Source organism: Mirounga leonina, unplaced genomic scaffold, assembly GCF_011800145.1.
Source record: "Mirounga leonina isolate KUSES-001 unplaced genomic scaffold, KU_Mleo_1.0 Mir_127, whole genome shotgun sequence".
Lineage (NCBI taxonomy): Eukaryota > Metazoa > Chordata > Mammalia > Carnivora > Phocidae > Mirounga > Mirounga leonina.
In genome coordinates, this window is record NW_023270316.1 from 60,206,824 (window position 1) to 60,225,692 (window position 18,869).

General features: G+C 42.9%; 1 protein-coding gene across 3 annotated transcripts in view; it reads left to right on the forward strand.

Annotated features, from left to right (window-relative positions):
- Positions 1–3,233: 3,233 nt before the first annotated feature.
- RNASEH2B (ribonuclease H2 subunit B) overlaps positions 3,234–18,869 on the forward strand; it is a 70,028-nt gene continuing 54,392 nt past the window's right edge. Inside the window, exons 1-2 of one of the 3 annotated variants that reach the window (XM_035003454.1) lie at positions 3,243–3,598; positions 13,801–13,848. Coding sequence is in view for 2 of the 3 variants with exons in the window: in XM_035003456.1 (XP_034859347.1) it covers positions 3,547–3,598 (52 nt within the window). In the remaining variant the exon portion in view is untranslated. Of the gene's footprint in view, positions 3,599–13,800; positions 13,849–18,869 lie in introns of all 3 variants that reach the window. The other 2 variants (XM_035003456.1, XM_035003453.1) reach the window with 2 other exon arrangements.

Here is an 18,869-nt window from a genome sequence, read left to right on the forward strand (position 1 = left end):
TAAAAATTAATTTGTGGAATATTTTATGGTATACTGGGTGTAATCAACTTGTTCTTATTTGTCACACTTAAGAACACCACAAGCCATACTGTGCCATAACTGCCTATCTATCCATATACATGTTTATTCAAAAGATCCATGCTAAGCTCATGCTGTGCTGGTAAGCTTTGCCCTAGGCTTGGACACCAGGGAAGGAGGGAGGGAAGATGAAGAGCTGTTTCTGGGTTGGTATTCCTGCTCGGCCACTTGTTGATTGGGCATTTGGGGCAATTAGTTGATCTCTCTAAACTTTACATTCTTCCTCTGTAAAACGTGGGGATCACACTAATACTTCCCCTTAAGGCTGTGGAGGATGGAAAGAGATCATCTGAGTTAAGTGTTTAGCACAGTGCTGTCACAGTTAGTACTGAGAGAGAGCCATTGTTATTTTTTGAGAATTAAGTGGTGAGTTACAAGATGCTGTCCTTCCTCAAGGAACTGAAGGAGGATTAGGCTCCACTACCTAGTGACATAACTGGGAAGACTGGAGGCATCTCACTCATTCTTGGGGAAGTGTTGGGGGGCAGCAGGAGAAGTGCTGTAGAGAAGGAATTGTCTAAGACCTGGTGGGTGAGTAAGTTCTTTTTTTGTTTTTTAAGGTTTTATTTATTTATTTTGACAGAGAGAGAGAGAGACAGCGAGAGAGGGAACACAAGCAGGGGGAGTGGGAGAGGGAGAAGCAGGCTTCCCACCAAGCAGGGAGCCCGATGCGGGGCTCGATGCGGGGTTTCGATGCGGGGTTTCAATGAGGGGTTTAGATGAGGGGTTTAGATGCGGGGCTCGATCCCAGGACCCTGGGATCATGACCTGAGCCGAAGGCAGACGCTTAACGACTGAGCCACCCAGGCGCCCCTGGTGGATGAGTAAGAGTTGGCCAACCAGTGGTGGAGGGTGAGAGAGAAGGTGAAGGAATGAGGCTAGTGGGGGTGAGGAGGGGGGCAGTGGAGCCCTGGAATTGGGAACCGTGTCAAGGGCTAGATGTGACAAGGGCAGGTCCTCGTGGCCAGACTGTGGACAGGGTGGGAGGCAGTGGGAAGTGTGGCTGGAGGGGCAAGTGAGGACCAGATCTCAAGGTCCCTGTGTTCCAAGCTTAATACCTTGGACTTTATTTACCCCGAGGACAAGTTGTTTTCCCATATCACCACTGGTATGCCTTCCAAGAAGGTACTAAAATACATTTTTTGAGTGGATAAAGGAAATTTTTTAGAAATGTTTGTTGCAACACATTAAAAAAAAAAAGTTTTTGTCCCTGGACCTAAATGTCAGAGAATTAATTATACTCTCATTCATAAAACATAGTTGACAGTTGCCCATGTGCGCACTGGTCCCTCTCATGATTTTTCTTGCCCCCTCATTCCTTATCTGTCCTTTATCCCATTCCCCTCCATTTTGAAGACCATTCCTTATGTGTTTGATACATGGTCTTAAAGGTGCATGTATCCTTATAAAAGATACAGTGATGGGGCACCTGGGTGGCTCAGATGGTTAAGTGTCTGCCTTCGGCTCAGGTCATGATCCCAGGGTCCTGGGATCGAGCCCCACATCAGGCTCCCTGCTCGGCAGGAGCCCTGCTTTCCCTCTCCCTCTACAGTTCCCCCTGCTTATGCTCTCTTGCTGTCAGATAAATAAATAAAACCTTAAAAAAAAAAGATATAGTGTTGTTCTATGTGTATTTTTAATTTATCTACTTGGTATTCTGCTGTAAATCTAGTCCTGCATCTAACTTTTTTTTTCTCTTGATATGAAGCATCCATGTTGCTACGTGTACATCTAGTTCCTTTCTTTGAACTTCAGCCAAGTCCATGGACAGTATGCACTGAAGCATTATTTATAATAACAGGCTGAAATAACCTAAATATTGCGCACTAGGGAATGGTTAAGTAACCCTGGTACATTAGCAGTGTGAAATAATGTCTCCATTAACAATATTCTGGATGCCATGGAAAAAATGTTTATACAATGTTAAGGGAGAAAAGCAGACAAAATTGTCTTTACTCCGTGAAAACAACCACATAACAAATACATATTCATACAGCCAACGGCTGGAAAGGATCAGAGAAGAATGAAAACAACTCTGCATGTCAGAGCGAGGGAACTGTGGGTAACGCTTCTCTTGTAGCTGTTAGTAATGATTATGGTGTGCCTGGGGATTTAGCTTACACACCATAACTTTTCCCATGGTATAATCTTGGGGGAGGAAAGAGATCAGAGAAATACTAATCTGTTGCCTGTTCCAGCGTTGGCACCTGGATGTCCCTCCTCAGCCAGAGAGGTGTGTTCTGCAGTTGACTTCAACTGCATTTGCCACCCCCCACGGGGAATGGAATTGAAATTAAAACCCTTTTCTGAAGGCCGAGATCTAGTACTGCCAGATTTAACTGTCTTCAAGAAAAGTGAAGTGCACTAAAAGTTATGTAATATTATTCTTCCACTTGTGCAAAAAAGTAAGACATGGACTTGTATGTGCATGGAAAAATTTTGGAAGAACAGACGAGAAACTGTTAACAGTAATTGCCCCTGGGGAGGGGGACAAGGGATCTGGGGAGGGGGATTGGGGATCTGGGGGAGGAGGGAGACCTCTTTTTCTTTAAAGTATGAGAGATGCATTTATTATCTTCCTTTTAAAAACCATGTATCAGGCACCACTTTCTCAAACAAAATTTTATTTTTCGAAGTTTAAATCCCCAAATTTCATGGCTCTTTCTAAACAACGCTTTCCAAATGTAATTTTTAACTCATTACTAAGAGTCTTCCAAAATAACAAATTCGTATTTTGAGCCTCAGATTGTACACTTCTGTTTAGTGGTGAAGGCTAAACCCAATTTGAGGACTGCTTACAACGCGTTACGGCATTAATTCCAAAGCAGAACGCAACTGATGAGCAAGATACACCGAGAAGAGCGACATCAGGCTTAGGATAGGAGAGCTGTTGCCCTAAACATGGACCCGCCGCAGGCTCTTCCTCCCTGCTGGGTGTGCGCGAATCCCCCAGCCCTCCGGGGGTGGCGGTTCCTCGGTTCCGGGGCTCCGCTCCCCGGGGACGCGGCCTCCCCGGCTCTCGCCCCTGGGAACCTCCCGGCCGGCCGCGCCACCCCTCCGCGGGCCGAGGCGACCCCTCCCGCCTCCGCGTCCCAGGGCGGCCGCCCCGCGCGCCGCGTCACTCGGCGCCCTCGGTGAGCACCTACCACTGGCCGCGCCGCGGAGGGGAGAGGCCGCGACCCTTCCCCTGCCGGCGGGCGACGCGCCACCACTCGTGCCGCCTCGGCCTGGCGCTAAATTTAAAAACTTAACAGGCGCAGCTGGCTGGCTCCGGAAACGAAAGTGAATTCGTCCCCGCGGGCCGCCTCCCGGGCTCTGCCGGCGCCTCGGCGCGCGGCCCTACCCGGAATAGACCCTTCTCCCGCCATTTTCCCCCGGCTCCTGGCAGGCCCCGCGCCCCGCGGGTGAGGCCTGCCGCCGCCGGGCCTGCAGGCGTCGGGCTCGCGCCCCGCGGAGAACGCGGGCGGCATGGACTCTGGAAACCGGGCTCGCGCCCGGCAACATGTATTCCTGCTTCCAGGTAAACACGCCCGCCCGGGCGGCGGCGCGCCTCGCCCGGCCTCCCGCCCGCCCCGCCCGGCCCGAGAGCGCGCGGAGCGGCCGACGGGGACGGCGCGCGGCCGGACTTCCACCTGGAGCGGCGGGGCGCGCCCCCCGTCGGCCCGCGGCGCCCGCGGCCCGACGCGCGCACCCCAGCGGGTCGCGCTACCCGCGCGGAGCCACGCGCCGTGGGCAGTGGTGCTGCGCGCCCCTCGGACGCGGGTGCGGGACGGGATTCCCTTCCAAAGCGGTTCTCCTCATCTTGGTCGCTGGTTACAGCTAGCTGCCGTTTTCACAACCCAAATCCGAAAGCGCAGAAACGGACCGAGCGTCTTGCCTACGCTGGGGTGGGCCGCAGGAGTGGCCCAGGCCTGCGGGGAACGACGTGGGCTCAGGGTCTCGCGGCACGCTGTGGGGCCCTGGAGTGTCTGCTTTGGGGTGCCGTTTGCTGTCCCCCGCTCTCCGCGCTCGGCAGCTGGCCGCCTCTGGCTTCCCACCGGATCGGATCCAGTGGACCCGGAAAAAGCTCGGACACTGCACTGTTTTAACAGGGCCCCAGCCCTGGGCCAGGCCTTGGGTGGGTGTGCAGGAGGGAAGCCAGATGGTGGTAGGGGTTAGGACAAAGGTGGTTCAAAGAAATTCAGGTGGGTAGATCATGACAGGAATGCTGGCGCCAAGCCTTTTCAGCCTCCCCCTGGGTGATGAGGAGCCATCCAGGGTCTGCAGCAGCTTGGAATAATGGATAGTCAGTTTCCACACGATGGGCTCCAGTAAGTGTCAGGATAAAAGGAGTTTGGGACTAGGGAGTGCAAGTCAAAAGTTTGGCCCTCTTAAAGGATGATACATTGATGTGATGGCAAAACATTGGAAATAAGGAAAATCCTTTGCTCGCTGTATTTAATTTTTAGATATAGCTCAGCAAATGCATTATTTTTACAGCAAACAATACTCTGATGATGTTATAGTTCCCAGCAACCTCGACTTTTATAATGAATATTGAAAATTACTGTGTGACAGTCCGTCAAGAATAATTTTTGTGTGTATGTTTAACTTGTTCTTCCTTTATAAAGAGGTATAACATACAGTATACAAATTTAAGGGCAATTCAATGAATACACCCCTGTATTTTCATTGTGTATACATATGTATACACCCCTGTAATGATCCCCCAAGTCAAGGAGTAGAACTTTTTCAGCAAGCTCATGTCTGTTGCTAGATAGCTTTAGTAACCTTTATGATAACCTCTGTCTCTAGAAATATGTTTTGCCTGTTTGGATAAGTGTGTACTCCTTTAGGTCTGGCTTCTTTCAGCATTATATCTGTGAAATTCATCCACATTGTGTGGAGCAGTGGTTTCGTTTATTGGTTGGTTTGTGTTTTCATTGCTGTGTATACTTTATTGTATGAACATCCATGTTTATTTCCTCCACTGTGGGTGGGCATTTGGATTGTTTCCAGTTTGTAACTATTGTGAGTTACACTTCTAAGAACGTTCTTTTATGAGGCTTTTGGTAGACAGAGGCACTCATTTCCCTGAGGTGTATACCCAGGAGTGGAATTGCTGGTTCTGGGTACCTGTATATTCAGCTTTAGTAGATGCTGCTAACCGGTTTTCCGAAGTGGTTATACCGATTTATACCCCCACCTGCAGTGTATGAGAGTTCCCATTGGTCCACATCCTCACTACAGATGTTTGTATACTAAAACCATTAAAGCAAAATTCAGGGTTTTGGCAGAATCTAGCAAAGGCCTATGTGAATACATGCTTTACGTTAGAAAAATCCTCTTCTTGCCTTTATCACATCAATTCGATGAGATTTTGAGGGTAGGAACTCTAATCATTCTTTCAGAATGAAGGGCCTTGTTATGATTCAGGTACACACAAGGGCTGATGATAATTTGAGTTTCTTATTTTGTTCTGTTTAACCGGTATTGACATTTTCATTCTTTTTTTATTTTTTTTTAAAGATTTTTATTTGTTTATTATTTGACAGAGAGAGAGACAGTGAGAGAGGGAACACAAGCAGGGGGAGTGGGAGAGAGAGAAGCAGGCTTCCCGCTGAGCAGGGAGCCCGATGCGGGGCTCGATCCCAGGACCCTGGGATCATGACCTGAGCCGAACGTAGACACTTAACGACTGAGCCACCCAGGTGCCCCTACATTTTCATTCTTGAGGTGTGTTTGTATCCTCACTGTATTAAACACAAAAACCTTCAAAATAATTGAGTATCGATTGCATCCCTGAAAATTGTAGGTTTAATGTGTTTACTGCTGGGCTGTGAGAATTTCAGTCCAATTCCTGTTCAAAACTGAGATGTCCTATGACCTTTGGACTTACTGCAGGAGGCTGAGCGGGCTGTTCAGGACCCTGTTGTCAGGCAGGCAGGTTCTGTAACACAACTTGAGCTTCCTGCTCCTGGCCTTCTAGCCGGCCTTTACTGCCACCTGCAGGTTCTGAGTGGACGAACATTGGTCAGACTTGAGGGCATTGGTCACCTGGGCAACTGGGCCCCACCCCCAGAGTTTTTGATTCCTTGGTTCTGGGATGGGGCTCGAGAATGTGCATTTCAAACAAGTTCCCAGGTGAAGCCGATGCTGCTGGTGTGCGGACACCACTGTTCCTGCACTGAGACAGCCCTTGGGAGTGGGCTACGAGGCAGGATTGGCCAGCTTCAGGTGTAGCTGTCTTTGTGGGGGCCAGAATTAATATCAGGGGTGCACGTGGAAGCACAGGCCAGGAGGCCTGTCTTCACAGATACGTACTTGTTGGTGTTTTCTCTTTTTCCTAGCAGATGAGAAGTCAGCCCCAGTAAGTTGTACATTTGAGAGAAGGAGACTATATCCTGGTTGGAGTGAGCACCATAGCTACAGTGAAGTTGGGCTCTTAAGAAAGAAAACAAAAATTAAGAATTTTTCAAAAGCATTTGGTGGAAGCAGTTTTACTCAGTTTTAGAAACTTTCTGGGATCCGAAGAGCTTACTCTGTATACTGGAACATGAGCACATTAACCAAGAGGCAAACAGAACTTTAGAAATTGATCCATGAGACAAATGCAAAGCCAGTGGACCTTGGAATGATACTTTTTTCCTGCCATTTAATTCGTGTTGTTTATCAAGTTGCCTATAATTACACTGTGTTATATGTTGAAGGATATATTAAAAAGCACTATTTAGGCCTCTTGTTTTCAATTTCTTTGGAGAAGTCGAATGTCCCAGAAAAACAAAAGCTGGAACTTGGAAGGGATACTTGTGAAGTAGCCCGACTTAGGCCCTTGACTTTCATAGGTCGGTGGGGACAGAACTGCTTCCCATTTCAGCAAGGTAAGCATTTCTTGTAGTTTGGAATAGTCTTAAAGGTTTCTCCAAAATGGCCTGGGGGTACTAGCCTATTTGCAGTTTTAGTTACTGTAACATCTCTAGACCATTAACATCTCTATTTTTTAAAATTTGGTATAAGTTTCTATCCCTTTGCTGCCCCAAAAGTAAATGTTTAAGTCCTATTTTTAATATTTTTCTCTAGTGCAAGTTTTGTACACTGGTCAGTTCTGCTAAGTTGGAATGGGCCCCAACGTGAAAGGTGGGCTGGGAACAGGTTCACTGAGTGGAGGATACGAGATTGTGTGGATTGCTGGCATGGCTGAACCCTGTCACTGCACCAGCTCCAAGTAGATGTCAGAACATTGGGAAACCCTAATGTTGTGTGAGGGACAAAAGGAAGGACAGAAATGATCATAGGACCACTAAATTCATTCGGGCTAGCTTAGTTTGAAAGCATCTCTCAGCCGGCCCCCTGATTAAACAGCCCCAAGATCAAAGTAGACCACATCCCATCTTCAGCTGTAGACAAGTTTTTGCAGTGACGTTATTCCCCTTTATCTCAAGAAAACACACATTAGAAAGTATTTTAGGGAGAGTCATATTTGTTACTTATTTCCCCACAGCATGAGTAATGTCAGCTCTTGCGGGGTTAGAGGATGGGTTGCTTTTTGGGAAATAAGAATCACAGGTGGCCTGCCTGCCTTAGTCATTCCAAATATATTAATGAGCCTTTTATGAGAGTCAGCATGATAATACAAATAATAATATCAGATTTGTCTCTCCAAATAGAATACAAAAATAGATTTGAAAGCATTAGATGAATGCGGGCTTTAGAACCATGTTCTAATTAAATGATTAAAAAAGAAATCAAATTTAAAAGGCAAAACTGATTTTCCTATTTAGTGGTAGAGACCATTTATATTAATGTTATTTCTGATTAGAGTCCTATAGCTTTTTAGTAAGCCCACAAGAAACACTTCTTATTTGGGGAAAAAAAAAAAAGTAACAGTTGCAAGTATACGGTAGGGCGCCTGGGTGGCTCAGTTGGTTAAGCGACTGCCTTCGGCTCAGGTCATGATCCTGGAGTCCCGGGATCGAGTCCCACATCAGGCTCCCTGCTCAGCGGGGAGTCTGCTTCTCCCTCTGACCCTCCCCCCCCCCATGCTCTCTCTCTCTCATTCTCTCTCTCTCAAATAAATAAAATCTTTAAAAAAAAAAAAAAGAAAGTATATGGTAAAGGAAGAATTGCTTAGACCTAAATGACTTCTCAGTGACCCTAAAAAAAAAAACACATAGAACTTTTTTCCTCCTTTACTTAGGTAAGGGCACAGAGTTAATCTCAGAAGAAAAATCTAAGCCGGTTTTTTGTTCTTTGGCAACACTGTTTGCATGCGTGCATGTTTGTGTTTGGAAATATAGCTTGTGGGCTGAAAGCCTCCTTACTTTCAGAAGAGCTTATTCACAGGGGAGGAACCTGTGCTTAGCTTGGTGAGGGATGGGGAATAATTCAAGTGCTGATTTTAGACAACCTCTGACTAATTAAGTTCAGCTTCTTGGAAGATTTGTCTTTTACTGAATAGTCTTCTGCAGGCCTTCAGCAGTGTGGGAGTCTCTGAATTCTCCAGCATGGAGCATGTTTGATATTTCCCACACAAATCCCGAGGCTGGTTTTGTCTTTACAAAGTTGTTTTTGGTGGGACCCCCACTGACCTTTCTCAGATGGCCATTAGATCTGGTCCCTTTGCTGGCGGAGCACGTTCTGAAGGGGGTGGACTTAATCAGTTGTCAGTTGGTATAATCAAACTGAGCCTGATGTTGTCCTGTTAGTAATTGTTCTGAAAGATTTAGGACATTTATAAGAACTTATAACTCTTACATATTTATCCTCCAGGGCAGAAAAAATTTTTCATAAAAGGAGAGTAAGAAATGTTTATAACTTTTTTCATTTGAGTATAGTTGATGCGCGATGTTACCTTAGTTTCAGGTGCACAACATAATAATTCAGCAACTCTATATATACCTTATGCTGTGCTCGCCGCAAATGTGGCCACCATCTGTCACCATGTGATGCTATTATAATACCATTGACTCTATACTTTGTATGCTGTACCTTTTATCCCCATGACATGTTCATTCCATAGCTGGAAGCCTGGATCTCCCACTCCCCTTCACCCATTTTGTCTACCCCCCACCCGCCTCCCCTGTGGCAATCATCAGTTTGTTCTCTGTATTTATAGGTCTGTTTCTGCTTTTTGTTTGTTTTGTTTTGTTTTTATATTGCACATGTAAGTGAAATCATGGTATTTTTCTCTGTCTAACTTATTTTACTTAGTATAAAACACTCTAGATCCATCCATTTGTTGCAGATAGCAAGATCTTATCTTTTTCACGGCTGAGTGATATTCTATTTTATATATATATCTCACATCTTCTTTACCCATTCATCTGTTGATGGACACTTGGATTCCATATCTTGGCTCTTGTAAATAATGCTGCAATAAACATAGGGATGGCTATAATAGCATTTTTCTAGATATGTCTCCTAAGGCAAGGGAAACAAAAGCACATCAACATAAAAAGCTTTTAAAAAAATTTGACTGCATCAAAATAAAAAGCTTCTGCACAGTGAAGGAAACCATCAACCAAACAAAAAGGCAACCTACAAAAGAGGAGACTATATTTGCAAATAATATATCCAATAAGGGGTTAATTTCCAAAATATATAAAGAACTGCTGTAACTCAACATCAAAAAAAAAAAAAAAAAAAACCCAAATAATTTGATTTAAAGATGGGCAGAAAACCTGAATAGACATTTTTCCAGAGAACACATACAGATGGCCAACAGGCACAGGAAAAGATGCTCAACATCAGTCATTATCAGGAAAATGCAAATCAAAACCACCGTGAGATATCACCTTACACCTGTCAGAATGGCTAGAATCAAAAAGAAGAAATAATAAGTGTTGGCGAGGATGTGGAGAAAAAGAAACCCACATGCACTGTTGGTGGGAATGCAAAGTGGTGCAGCCACTGTGGAAAACTGTATGGAGCTTCCTCAAAAAATTAAAAGTAGAACTACCATAAGATCTAGTAATTCCACTACTGGGTGTTTACTTAAAGAAGACATAATTTTTAATTTGAATAGCAGAAAAGGAGCTGCATGGATTTCCCCCATATCCTCTAAGCTTTCACCATGATGTTAAGAAACAAACAACTCATCAATATTTTCTAAAGTGTTATAATAAAACACACCTAAAACTAGGCTTATGCTATTTATTGGCTCTATGTCCTTCAACAAATTGCATCCTCTTTGTAAAGCCTCAATTTCTTTATCTTTACAGTGGGGAGAACAGTCCCAGCCTCCTAAGCTCTTCTTGCACCCCAAGCTCTTAGCTCCAGACTTGGGACAGAGTAAGCATCCAGTAAACATTCACTGAAAGGAAAAATGTCTCACATTCCATTTTTTTCCTGCAGTCTTTGTTACACTGCCCTTTGTCCTCCTTTTCCACTTCTACCCAAACTCTATCCTTTTTCAAGGCTCAGTTCAACTTTAGTTTCCACAAACCTAAGCCATTGTATGGATCACAAAATGAATTCCAGTATTCTTAAATTTTTCTCATTTTTCAGTTTCTGCCTTTATTTCACTGTGTACTCATACTACTTATTCACTGTAACATTCACTAAAATACTGAGGGATATTGGGGTTATACAATGTCTCTTTCTTTTAATGCCCATGACTTTGGGTCTACCTGGACCTCTGTCTGCTCTTCACATTCTCTGCCTGGCAAATGCCTACTAATCCTTTAAACTCAGCCCACAGCTCCTCCAAGACATCTTCCCTCTGAGACTCTCTGATGTTAGTGAGCAAGCTAGTGGTACTTCTTGAACCTACCTACACATTTCATCATGATTATTTGGTTCACTATCATTTTTTTTTTTTTTTTTTGAGTAGGCTCTGCACCTAGTATGGAGCCCAACACAGCGCTTGAACTCACGACCCTGAGATCATGACCTGAGCTGAAATCAAGAGTCAGATGCTTAACCAACTGAGCCACCCAGGCGCCCCAGTTAGCCATCATTTTTATATAAAGATGTATTGAACCCCCAGTACATGCCAGTGGCTGGAGAGAATCCAGGTGTGTACTTCCTGTGTCACCACCATCAGCTGCTCATCGCTGGGCACCTTGGCCTTCAGCTTCAGAGCCCACCCTTGCCCAGTGTCTCTGAAAGGAGCATGCCACTTAGACTTTCAGCCTTTTTGTCCAGAAGTCCTTTGTATGTGCTTTTTAAATATCTTTAAAAGGTAACTTTCCTTTCCAGGTATAATTGTCGCTGAGTGGAATGGGCTGAGTGCTGAAAGGGTCGGATCTGTGTGTTCTCATTCCTGTTTTATTATCTGCCTCTGAAACAACTAGGATCCGAGTTGGCCAAGGTCTCTAGCCAGAGCTGATTTCCTGCAGGAGCCTAAGACATTTGGTGAGGCTCTGCTGTATCAGTTGCTGTTTTGACCAGTTAAATCTTCATTTAGACATTTTTCTCCCAGTTTTCTTTTAGTAACTTCTTTTATTAGAATAGTATTACATACCCTTTAGTAAGACAGAAAAATATAAAAAAGAAAATCATCTATCATCTTGCCACTGAGAAATAACAATTTTGGAAATATTTCTTTCTAGTCTTTATATATTGTGTGTATTCTAGTATAAAGTCAGTGTTCTTAATTTTTTTCTCATTTTTCTATTTTTACCCATATTTCACTATTTACTCTTTCTACTTACAAATTTATTTCTATTGTAACAAATATACCAAATAAGTACTGCTTCACAGTGTACATATTTTGGATCGGTTATCTTTAAGAGTGGGTAAAGACTGAAAATACAAATGGATGCCAGAGAGGTGAGCATAAATTCACAGAACTGTAGTGGGCACAATGGCCAGCTGGGATTCTTCAAAAGCCATTTGAGGTAGAAGTTTTCAGGACAACCACGGCCTCCTGCAAACATCCCTTGGGGTGCTTGCCATAAATAGGATGACAGTTTGAATAGACCATGAGTCAGTCTGCCTTAGTATGGAAATTACTGTTTAATCTAGTAGAGTCAGTCCATCCTACTTGTGTTACAAAACCTGGCCCATACTTCTTTAGGAGTTTCCTAGCCGGTTCATCTATTCCTAGGAAGGGCCAGCTGGGTGTCGGGGACAGGGGCAGGGTGAAGAGTCTCAGAACATTGGAACTATACCTTGCAGCACCGAGAGGTCCAGAGCATCTGCCTGTCTGAGAGTTCACTTCCTCTTCTCAAACCAGCGTCCTCCACTTCATGGAAAACAGGCTGCACACTGCACCCAAGCCTCAGATCTCCCTGTATCTGCTGGGAGAAGCTGCCCCTCTTCTCTTATTTCTTGTTTCAAGACAGCCTTCTGACTGGCCCCACTGCGATCACATGCAACCCCAGCACCCCCTATTAGCTGTAGCCATGAGGGGCAAGCTCCACTACAGCAGCAGGTGGGAGACGGGGAGGATGGAGGGGTGCTTGAGGGTAAGGAGCACTTTTCCAGGAGAAGGGAAGGTGAGGCTAGGCACCACAAGAGCTAGCCACTGCCCTCATGCACCCATGTGCCAGAGCCGCATGGGACCAGGCTCGTCTCAGCCGAGCATTCTCAGTTTCTCAGTTATTGGTGGTCTCTTTGACTGGATAGCATATAGGTGGGGCAGAGGTTTATTGTATGAAAAAGTAGATTTGGGCTGTTCATTTACTCAGGGTTTATATAATTTTTAGGAAACCCATCTTCTAGGGCCTGTATCTTCTAGCTCCTACACCTTCGCACTACACTTTGATGTATTTTATTGTAGTTGACCCTCTCCATGGCCTTGGGAAGTAGTCAAGGCAAGCTTTATAATCACCATTTTACAAGACTCCGAGAAGTCAGATCATCTGTTCAACACTCAACAGGAACTAAATGGCAGAGATTCAAGGCTCTCCTCAGTCCTCTAGGACCCCTGCTGTGTGCCACTCTGCTGACCGAATGGTGGTACCTCACCAGGGTGGGAGAGGTGGGAGGATCAGAAAGGCTGGGGTTCCCTCGCATGTCAGGTTGATGACCAGTGACCAGGCATATCCCCTATTCTGGAGTTAGCCCTGGTTATGATTGGACATCCCAGTCAAGTCTGTCCTTTCAACCTCTCCAGAATTTTCCTGCTTCCCAGATATTTCAAGAGCTGAGCTCCATCTCAATGTACTGTCGGTCTCTGTGGCTCTGAATTGGCTGCACACCTGAAGTTTTTCATCAGTTTCTTCTTCAGCACAGAGGCCAATCCTAGAAACATGGCTATTGATAGGGACAGCCCTGAGAAAATGGAGATTTTATCTTCTATGGTCTTGGCGAAGGCCAGTTCTTCTTTTTTCTTTTTTCTTTTTTCTTCCAAGTTTCAAAATTAAAAAGATATTCTTAGAGGAACCCATAACTTGAAAATTATTTGTCTGGTGCATGCCTCTCTCTAGCTTTCTTGGTTTGTCTCCTGTAGTGTTTAAGGAAGCTGAGAGCTTCAAAGCCAGGAACATGACTCAGATCTCTTTGATGGCAGTGGTAACATCTTGGGAAGGGAAGACATATAGTTATTGCTGAAATTAGCATTCCTGGAAGTGGCAAGTAACTTGAAGATTATGCTGATTTGTCTTGCATGCATTGTATTTGTGTCCTAACCAAGTGTCTCCAAGGAGCTATCCCTGGCGATCAAAGAGACGGGAAACAAGGGGGTTGATTATGTTCTGATGGCTGATGACTATAGAAAATAAACTGGAACCTATTTAGGTCACTGTATTGCATGAGCATGAGAGTGATGCGCTCATTTTTTTTTTTCTTTCCTATTAGATCTTCTTAAGAAAGCTGAATAGGCTTGATATGGTATCTAAAAATAAAGTAAGTGGTGCTTTGATGTCTGTTCTTTCTTTTCCATGTAACGGTAGATGTGTGTTTCTCAGAGCTTATCTGCTGTGTGCCAAAAATCAGACAGGACCATGAACAAATGTCCATTGCTTCCAAGTCATAAGAACACTTGGCAAAAAGGTGGCTCTCTCTCCTGTCTCATGTCTTTGAACTCTAAATGATGTGAAGACACTTGTCTTAACCAAGAGAGGGATAAGAAAGAGCTGCCAAGGGCGCCTGGTTAAGCGTCTGCCTTCGGCTCAGGTCATGATCCCAGGGTCCTGGGATTGAGTCCCGCATCAGGCTCCCTGCTCCTTGGGAGCCTGCTTCTCCCTCTGCTTCTCTCTCTCTCTCTCTCTCTCATGAATAAATAAATAAATAATAAAACCTTTAAAAAAAAAAAAAGAAAGAGCTGCCAAGTTTAAAAACTGGTTGATAAATAACTTCATATCAACCGTATCACCTACCCCATGTAGTCTGGAGATGAAAAATAATGTTCCATTTTGACTTCTACAAGACTTCCTGACTAACTTTACAATGTTACAGAATGGTTAAGTCCATGCATTGATCCATGCTGTGTACTCAAGTTATCACAGAAGCCTTGGGGTTGTATGTGGTTATGTATAGGATATTGTATTCTCTAATAGGAAGATCGGTTTTCTTTTCTCGCATTTGGTCAAGCTTGACTTTATCTATAGTTTATCACTTGATGTTTCTTGTATCCCGCAACAGATTCATCCTTTATTTATGTCTTTTTTGATCCAACCCTTTTATCTTTCTCACTTTCCCCAGCCCCCCCCCCCCCTTTTACTTCTGCTGCACACACCCCTGGCAGTGTGGGACGCTGGCTGCACTGGAGTGGGGGTGGCTGATTAGATGACTCTCTGGTCCTCAAGGTCGGACAGGACACAAGAGGAGACAGATGAGTTTGAGACGTCTGTGTCATAAGAGAACAGCTGTACAAGATAGTTATTGTGCTTCAGAGCTGCAGCTTGTGTCTTCTGAGTTAAGACGGATGAGATTGAGGATTAAGAGTTTCTCTAAAGTATCATAGTGTAAACTGTTGGTACAGTGAAGTAGCTCTGTGACCTTCAGCAGGTTTCCTAACTTGGGGCAAGTTTCTCACGCAAAAAAATGGAAATCAAAATAGTACTTACTTCATAGAGATGTTATAAGGATAACATTATGGAACATATCGAGGACATTGCCTGGTGTGTAGGAAATGCCCAGTACATATTAGCTATTATTCGTTAACATTCATTGGACACAGTTGTCTCTTTATCACTGGTATGTTTTCTTTAAAGTTCAAATGTCAGGAAAGAAGCAATCAGACTTTCCTTTCTGTTGAGGTATTTAGATTAGGATGGTAAACAGATGGAAGATTTGCTGCTAGGGTTAATGGTGACCAGTGGGACATAAAATTGCATCTTTATAGAAAACACAAAGACCATGAGAAAACTGCTTTGGAATTGGTTAGGCGTAAGAAGCTAGAGTGGCAGGGCTGGAGACAATTGGGAAGTTTAAGATATTACTGAGTCCGAAATGACCAGAAAGACTGAGTACCCGCTTCTGATTTGTCTGCATTTTTTTTTATTTTTGTGAAAACACTCTTTTGGCCAGCATGGCTTATGTCATCTCTTATGTAAGAGAAAACAGCCAAAAAAATAAATAAATAAAGTGTAAAGCCTAATCTTTAAAAAAGATATGATTTGAAGTCTTACTTTATTCAGAATAGTTTTAGAAGAAGGTGTTTCATATGAGTCAATTTTCTAGATAAATGAAGTTTAACTTATTAGGTATCAAAACTTGTTTTACCATTTCTTACTGAGATTTTTCCAAAATCAAACAACACATTCATGTAACATTTATTGAGCATATCACATGTGCCAAAAACTGGGTACTTTACTATATATGATCTTAATTTTCACACATAAAATGCATTATATTTTGGCTTTTTAAAAAAGATATCCTTTTTAAAGGTCCTAATTTAATCTCTTCTTGGAAAGCTAATTGATAGCCCCTTAGATAATTCTGTGCTTAGAATTTCTTTGACTTTTATATTTTGATCTTATTATTTTCTACATATTCTTGATGTTTCCATATCATTGAGAGATAGGAAACTGGTTTTTAATTGAGCACTTATTACAAATTCTAGGCACTTTAAGCTGAAGAAAAACCTATAAAATAATAATTATTATTATGCCCATTTTATAAATGAAACAACTGAGTCAACCAGAGTCTGAGTATCGTGCCCAAGTTCATACTGCTAAGCAAGAAGAGGGGCTGCAAGTGGATTATGGACCTCTCTGTCTCCATATCTTGTGCTCTTTCTATGCTGACATTATCAAAGAAATAGGCCTCAACTAAAAATAGGTTAATAGAGGAGAAACCTTCACCGCACCCCCCACTCTCTTACTTTTCTGATTCTTTCCCATTATTCTATTTTTAAAATATTTTATTTATTTATTTGACAGAGAGAGAGACAGCGGGAGAGGGAACACAAGCAGGGGGAGTGGGAGAGGGAGAAGCAGGCTTCCCCGCTGAGCAAGGAGCCCGATATGGGGCTCGATCCCAGGACTCTGGGATCATGACCTGAGCCGAAGGCAGATGCTTAACGACTAAGCCACCCAGGTGCCCCTCTTATTATTCTAAAAGCAGATTCTTTTCTTCCTTAGTTAATTTAGCTATCCTTCAGCTATGCTAGATGTAGGTAAAAGTTAGAAAAAAGATGGCGCTTCTAAGCCTGTGGGTGAGGAATTGGTCCATGGGATGACCCAGGATTTTCCACATTTTAGTGAAAACTTAAAAAAACCTCTTAACTTTCATAGCGCCTTTAATTTATAGTCACAAGTAATTTCGTGTGCCTAAGGCCAGGTGTAGACTAAAGAATTTATCTGAGTCTTATAGCAATATGAGTTCTTTACTTATCCTAAGCCTTCAAAATCCAGTGGGGGTAAATCCACTCCTCCATAAAGGCAATGAAAACATTGGCAAAGATGGCCAAAATCAACTTTTTCAAAACTCTTGAAATTAGCCAAAATCTTCCAACAATCTGAGAAGTGTTTATTCAAGAAAAACTGCTGAATCTCATTAAGCAAGGTTTGTGGCATTGTAACTTGAACTGCTCACATATCCCTCTCTTCAGGTCTACAGTAACCTTGAAACCCAGCAGTCTTGCAAACATGGTACGTGTAAAAACCAGCAGCATTGCAACCACTGGACTGGACAGGCCTCGTTTGGAGCGTCTTAAAAAGTCCCATTCCCAGAGCATTGTCCCTATTTTACCTGTCTTATAGTTCCCTGGAAAAGCTTGATTGGAGCTTAGAACTTGCTCTGCAGGAAATATCCTGTCCCCAGGGCCTTTGTCAAAAATAATCAGTGGCAGTTGTTTAACATATCAGCTGCTGAGGGGGCAATAGCAGTTGGGCAAATAAGGACCTGGCCAAAAACTTAAAAGAGAGATAGGGGGATAAGATATCCCCATAAGGGACTTTGAAAAGCTCTGACATAGTCCTAGGAAATTAAAAGGCTGAGCACATATACAGGACTGTGTGCATGCCCAGGAGAGACCTGACAAGGCCCTAATCTCTCACTTCTGACTGATTTTGAGGTCTTAGGCAAGCAGTTAATAAAAGCTAAGGCAGAAGTTTAAATTACTTGAGTGTTGCAGGCATGTCCCAGAACACATGCAGAGCTCCTCAGCAAATGTTGGGAGACTTATTTGTTCAAAACATTTAAGGAAATCTCAGACTAATCATTAGCTATCCATTAAACTAACTGAGGCATCAATGGTTACAGGAAATACAGACTTTATAGGATTAGTCCAGGAAGGTCACTAAACAAACAGCAACAACTGCAATGATGACAAAAAGCAGCAACAACAATAAATCTTGGGGGAGTTGGGGCAGGGGAGTCTGATTTCCAGAATTGTCACATTAATTATTACCTAAAATGTCTAGTTAAAAAAAAAAAAAAAGGTGTGGGACACCTGAAGAAAAAGGAAGGTAGGTTTATATACAGGAGAAAAAAATCTGTCCCTGAGGGGGCCCAGTTGCTGGACTTATTCTGCTAAGATTTTAATCAGCTATTATAAATATATTTAAAGAACTAAAACAAAATATGTCTTAAAAATTAAAGGAAAGTATGACAATGAAGTCTCACAAAATAGAGTATATCGATAAAGAGAAATAGAAATTATAAAAGAATATATAAATTCTTGAGTTGAAAAATACAATAACTGAAATGAAAACTCAACAATGGAATGCACGTTCTCCCTAAGTGAACATGAAACATTCTCTAGAAAAGACCATATCACAGGCCATAAAACAAAACTCATTATGTTTAAAAGGATTGAAATTATACAATATATGCTCTCCAAAAACACTGAAATGAAAATAGAAAGCAGTAACAGAAGGAGATTTGGGAAATTCACAAATATGTGGAAATTAAATGATACACTCTTAAAATAACCAATGGATCAAATGAATGCAATGAATGAAAATGATACAAAATATATAAAAAACATAAAGGATGCAGGTAAACCAGTGTTCAGAGCAAAATATGTAGTTGTATATGCCTAAAAAGGAGAAAGGTCTCAAATAATCTAAACTTCCAGTTTAAGAAACTAGAAAAAGGAGAACAAACCAAACCCAAAGCAAATAGAAAGGAAGGGAATGAAGATTAGAGCAGAAATAAAGTAGAGAATAGAAAAACAACAGAGAGAAAAAAATCTTTGAAACCACAGTTGGTCCTTTTGAAAAGATCGACAAAATTACCAAATCCTTAGTTAAAATGACCAAGGAAAAAAAAAGTTTCAAATTACTAAAATCAGGAATGAAAGAGGGGACATTACTACTGACCTTACAGAAATTAGAAAGGATCGTGGGGGACACTACGAACAACTGTATGCCAAGGAAATAGATAACATAGATGAAATGGACAAAGCCCTAGAATGGCATAAATCACCAAAACCAACTCAGGAAGAAATAGACAATCTGAATGGACCTATAGCGCAT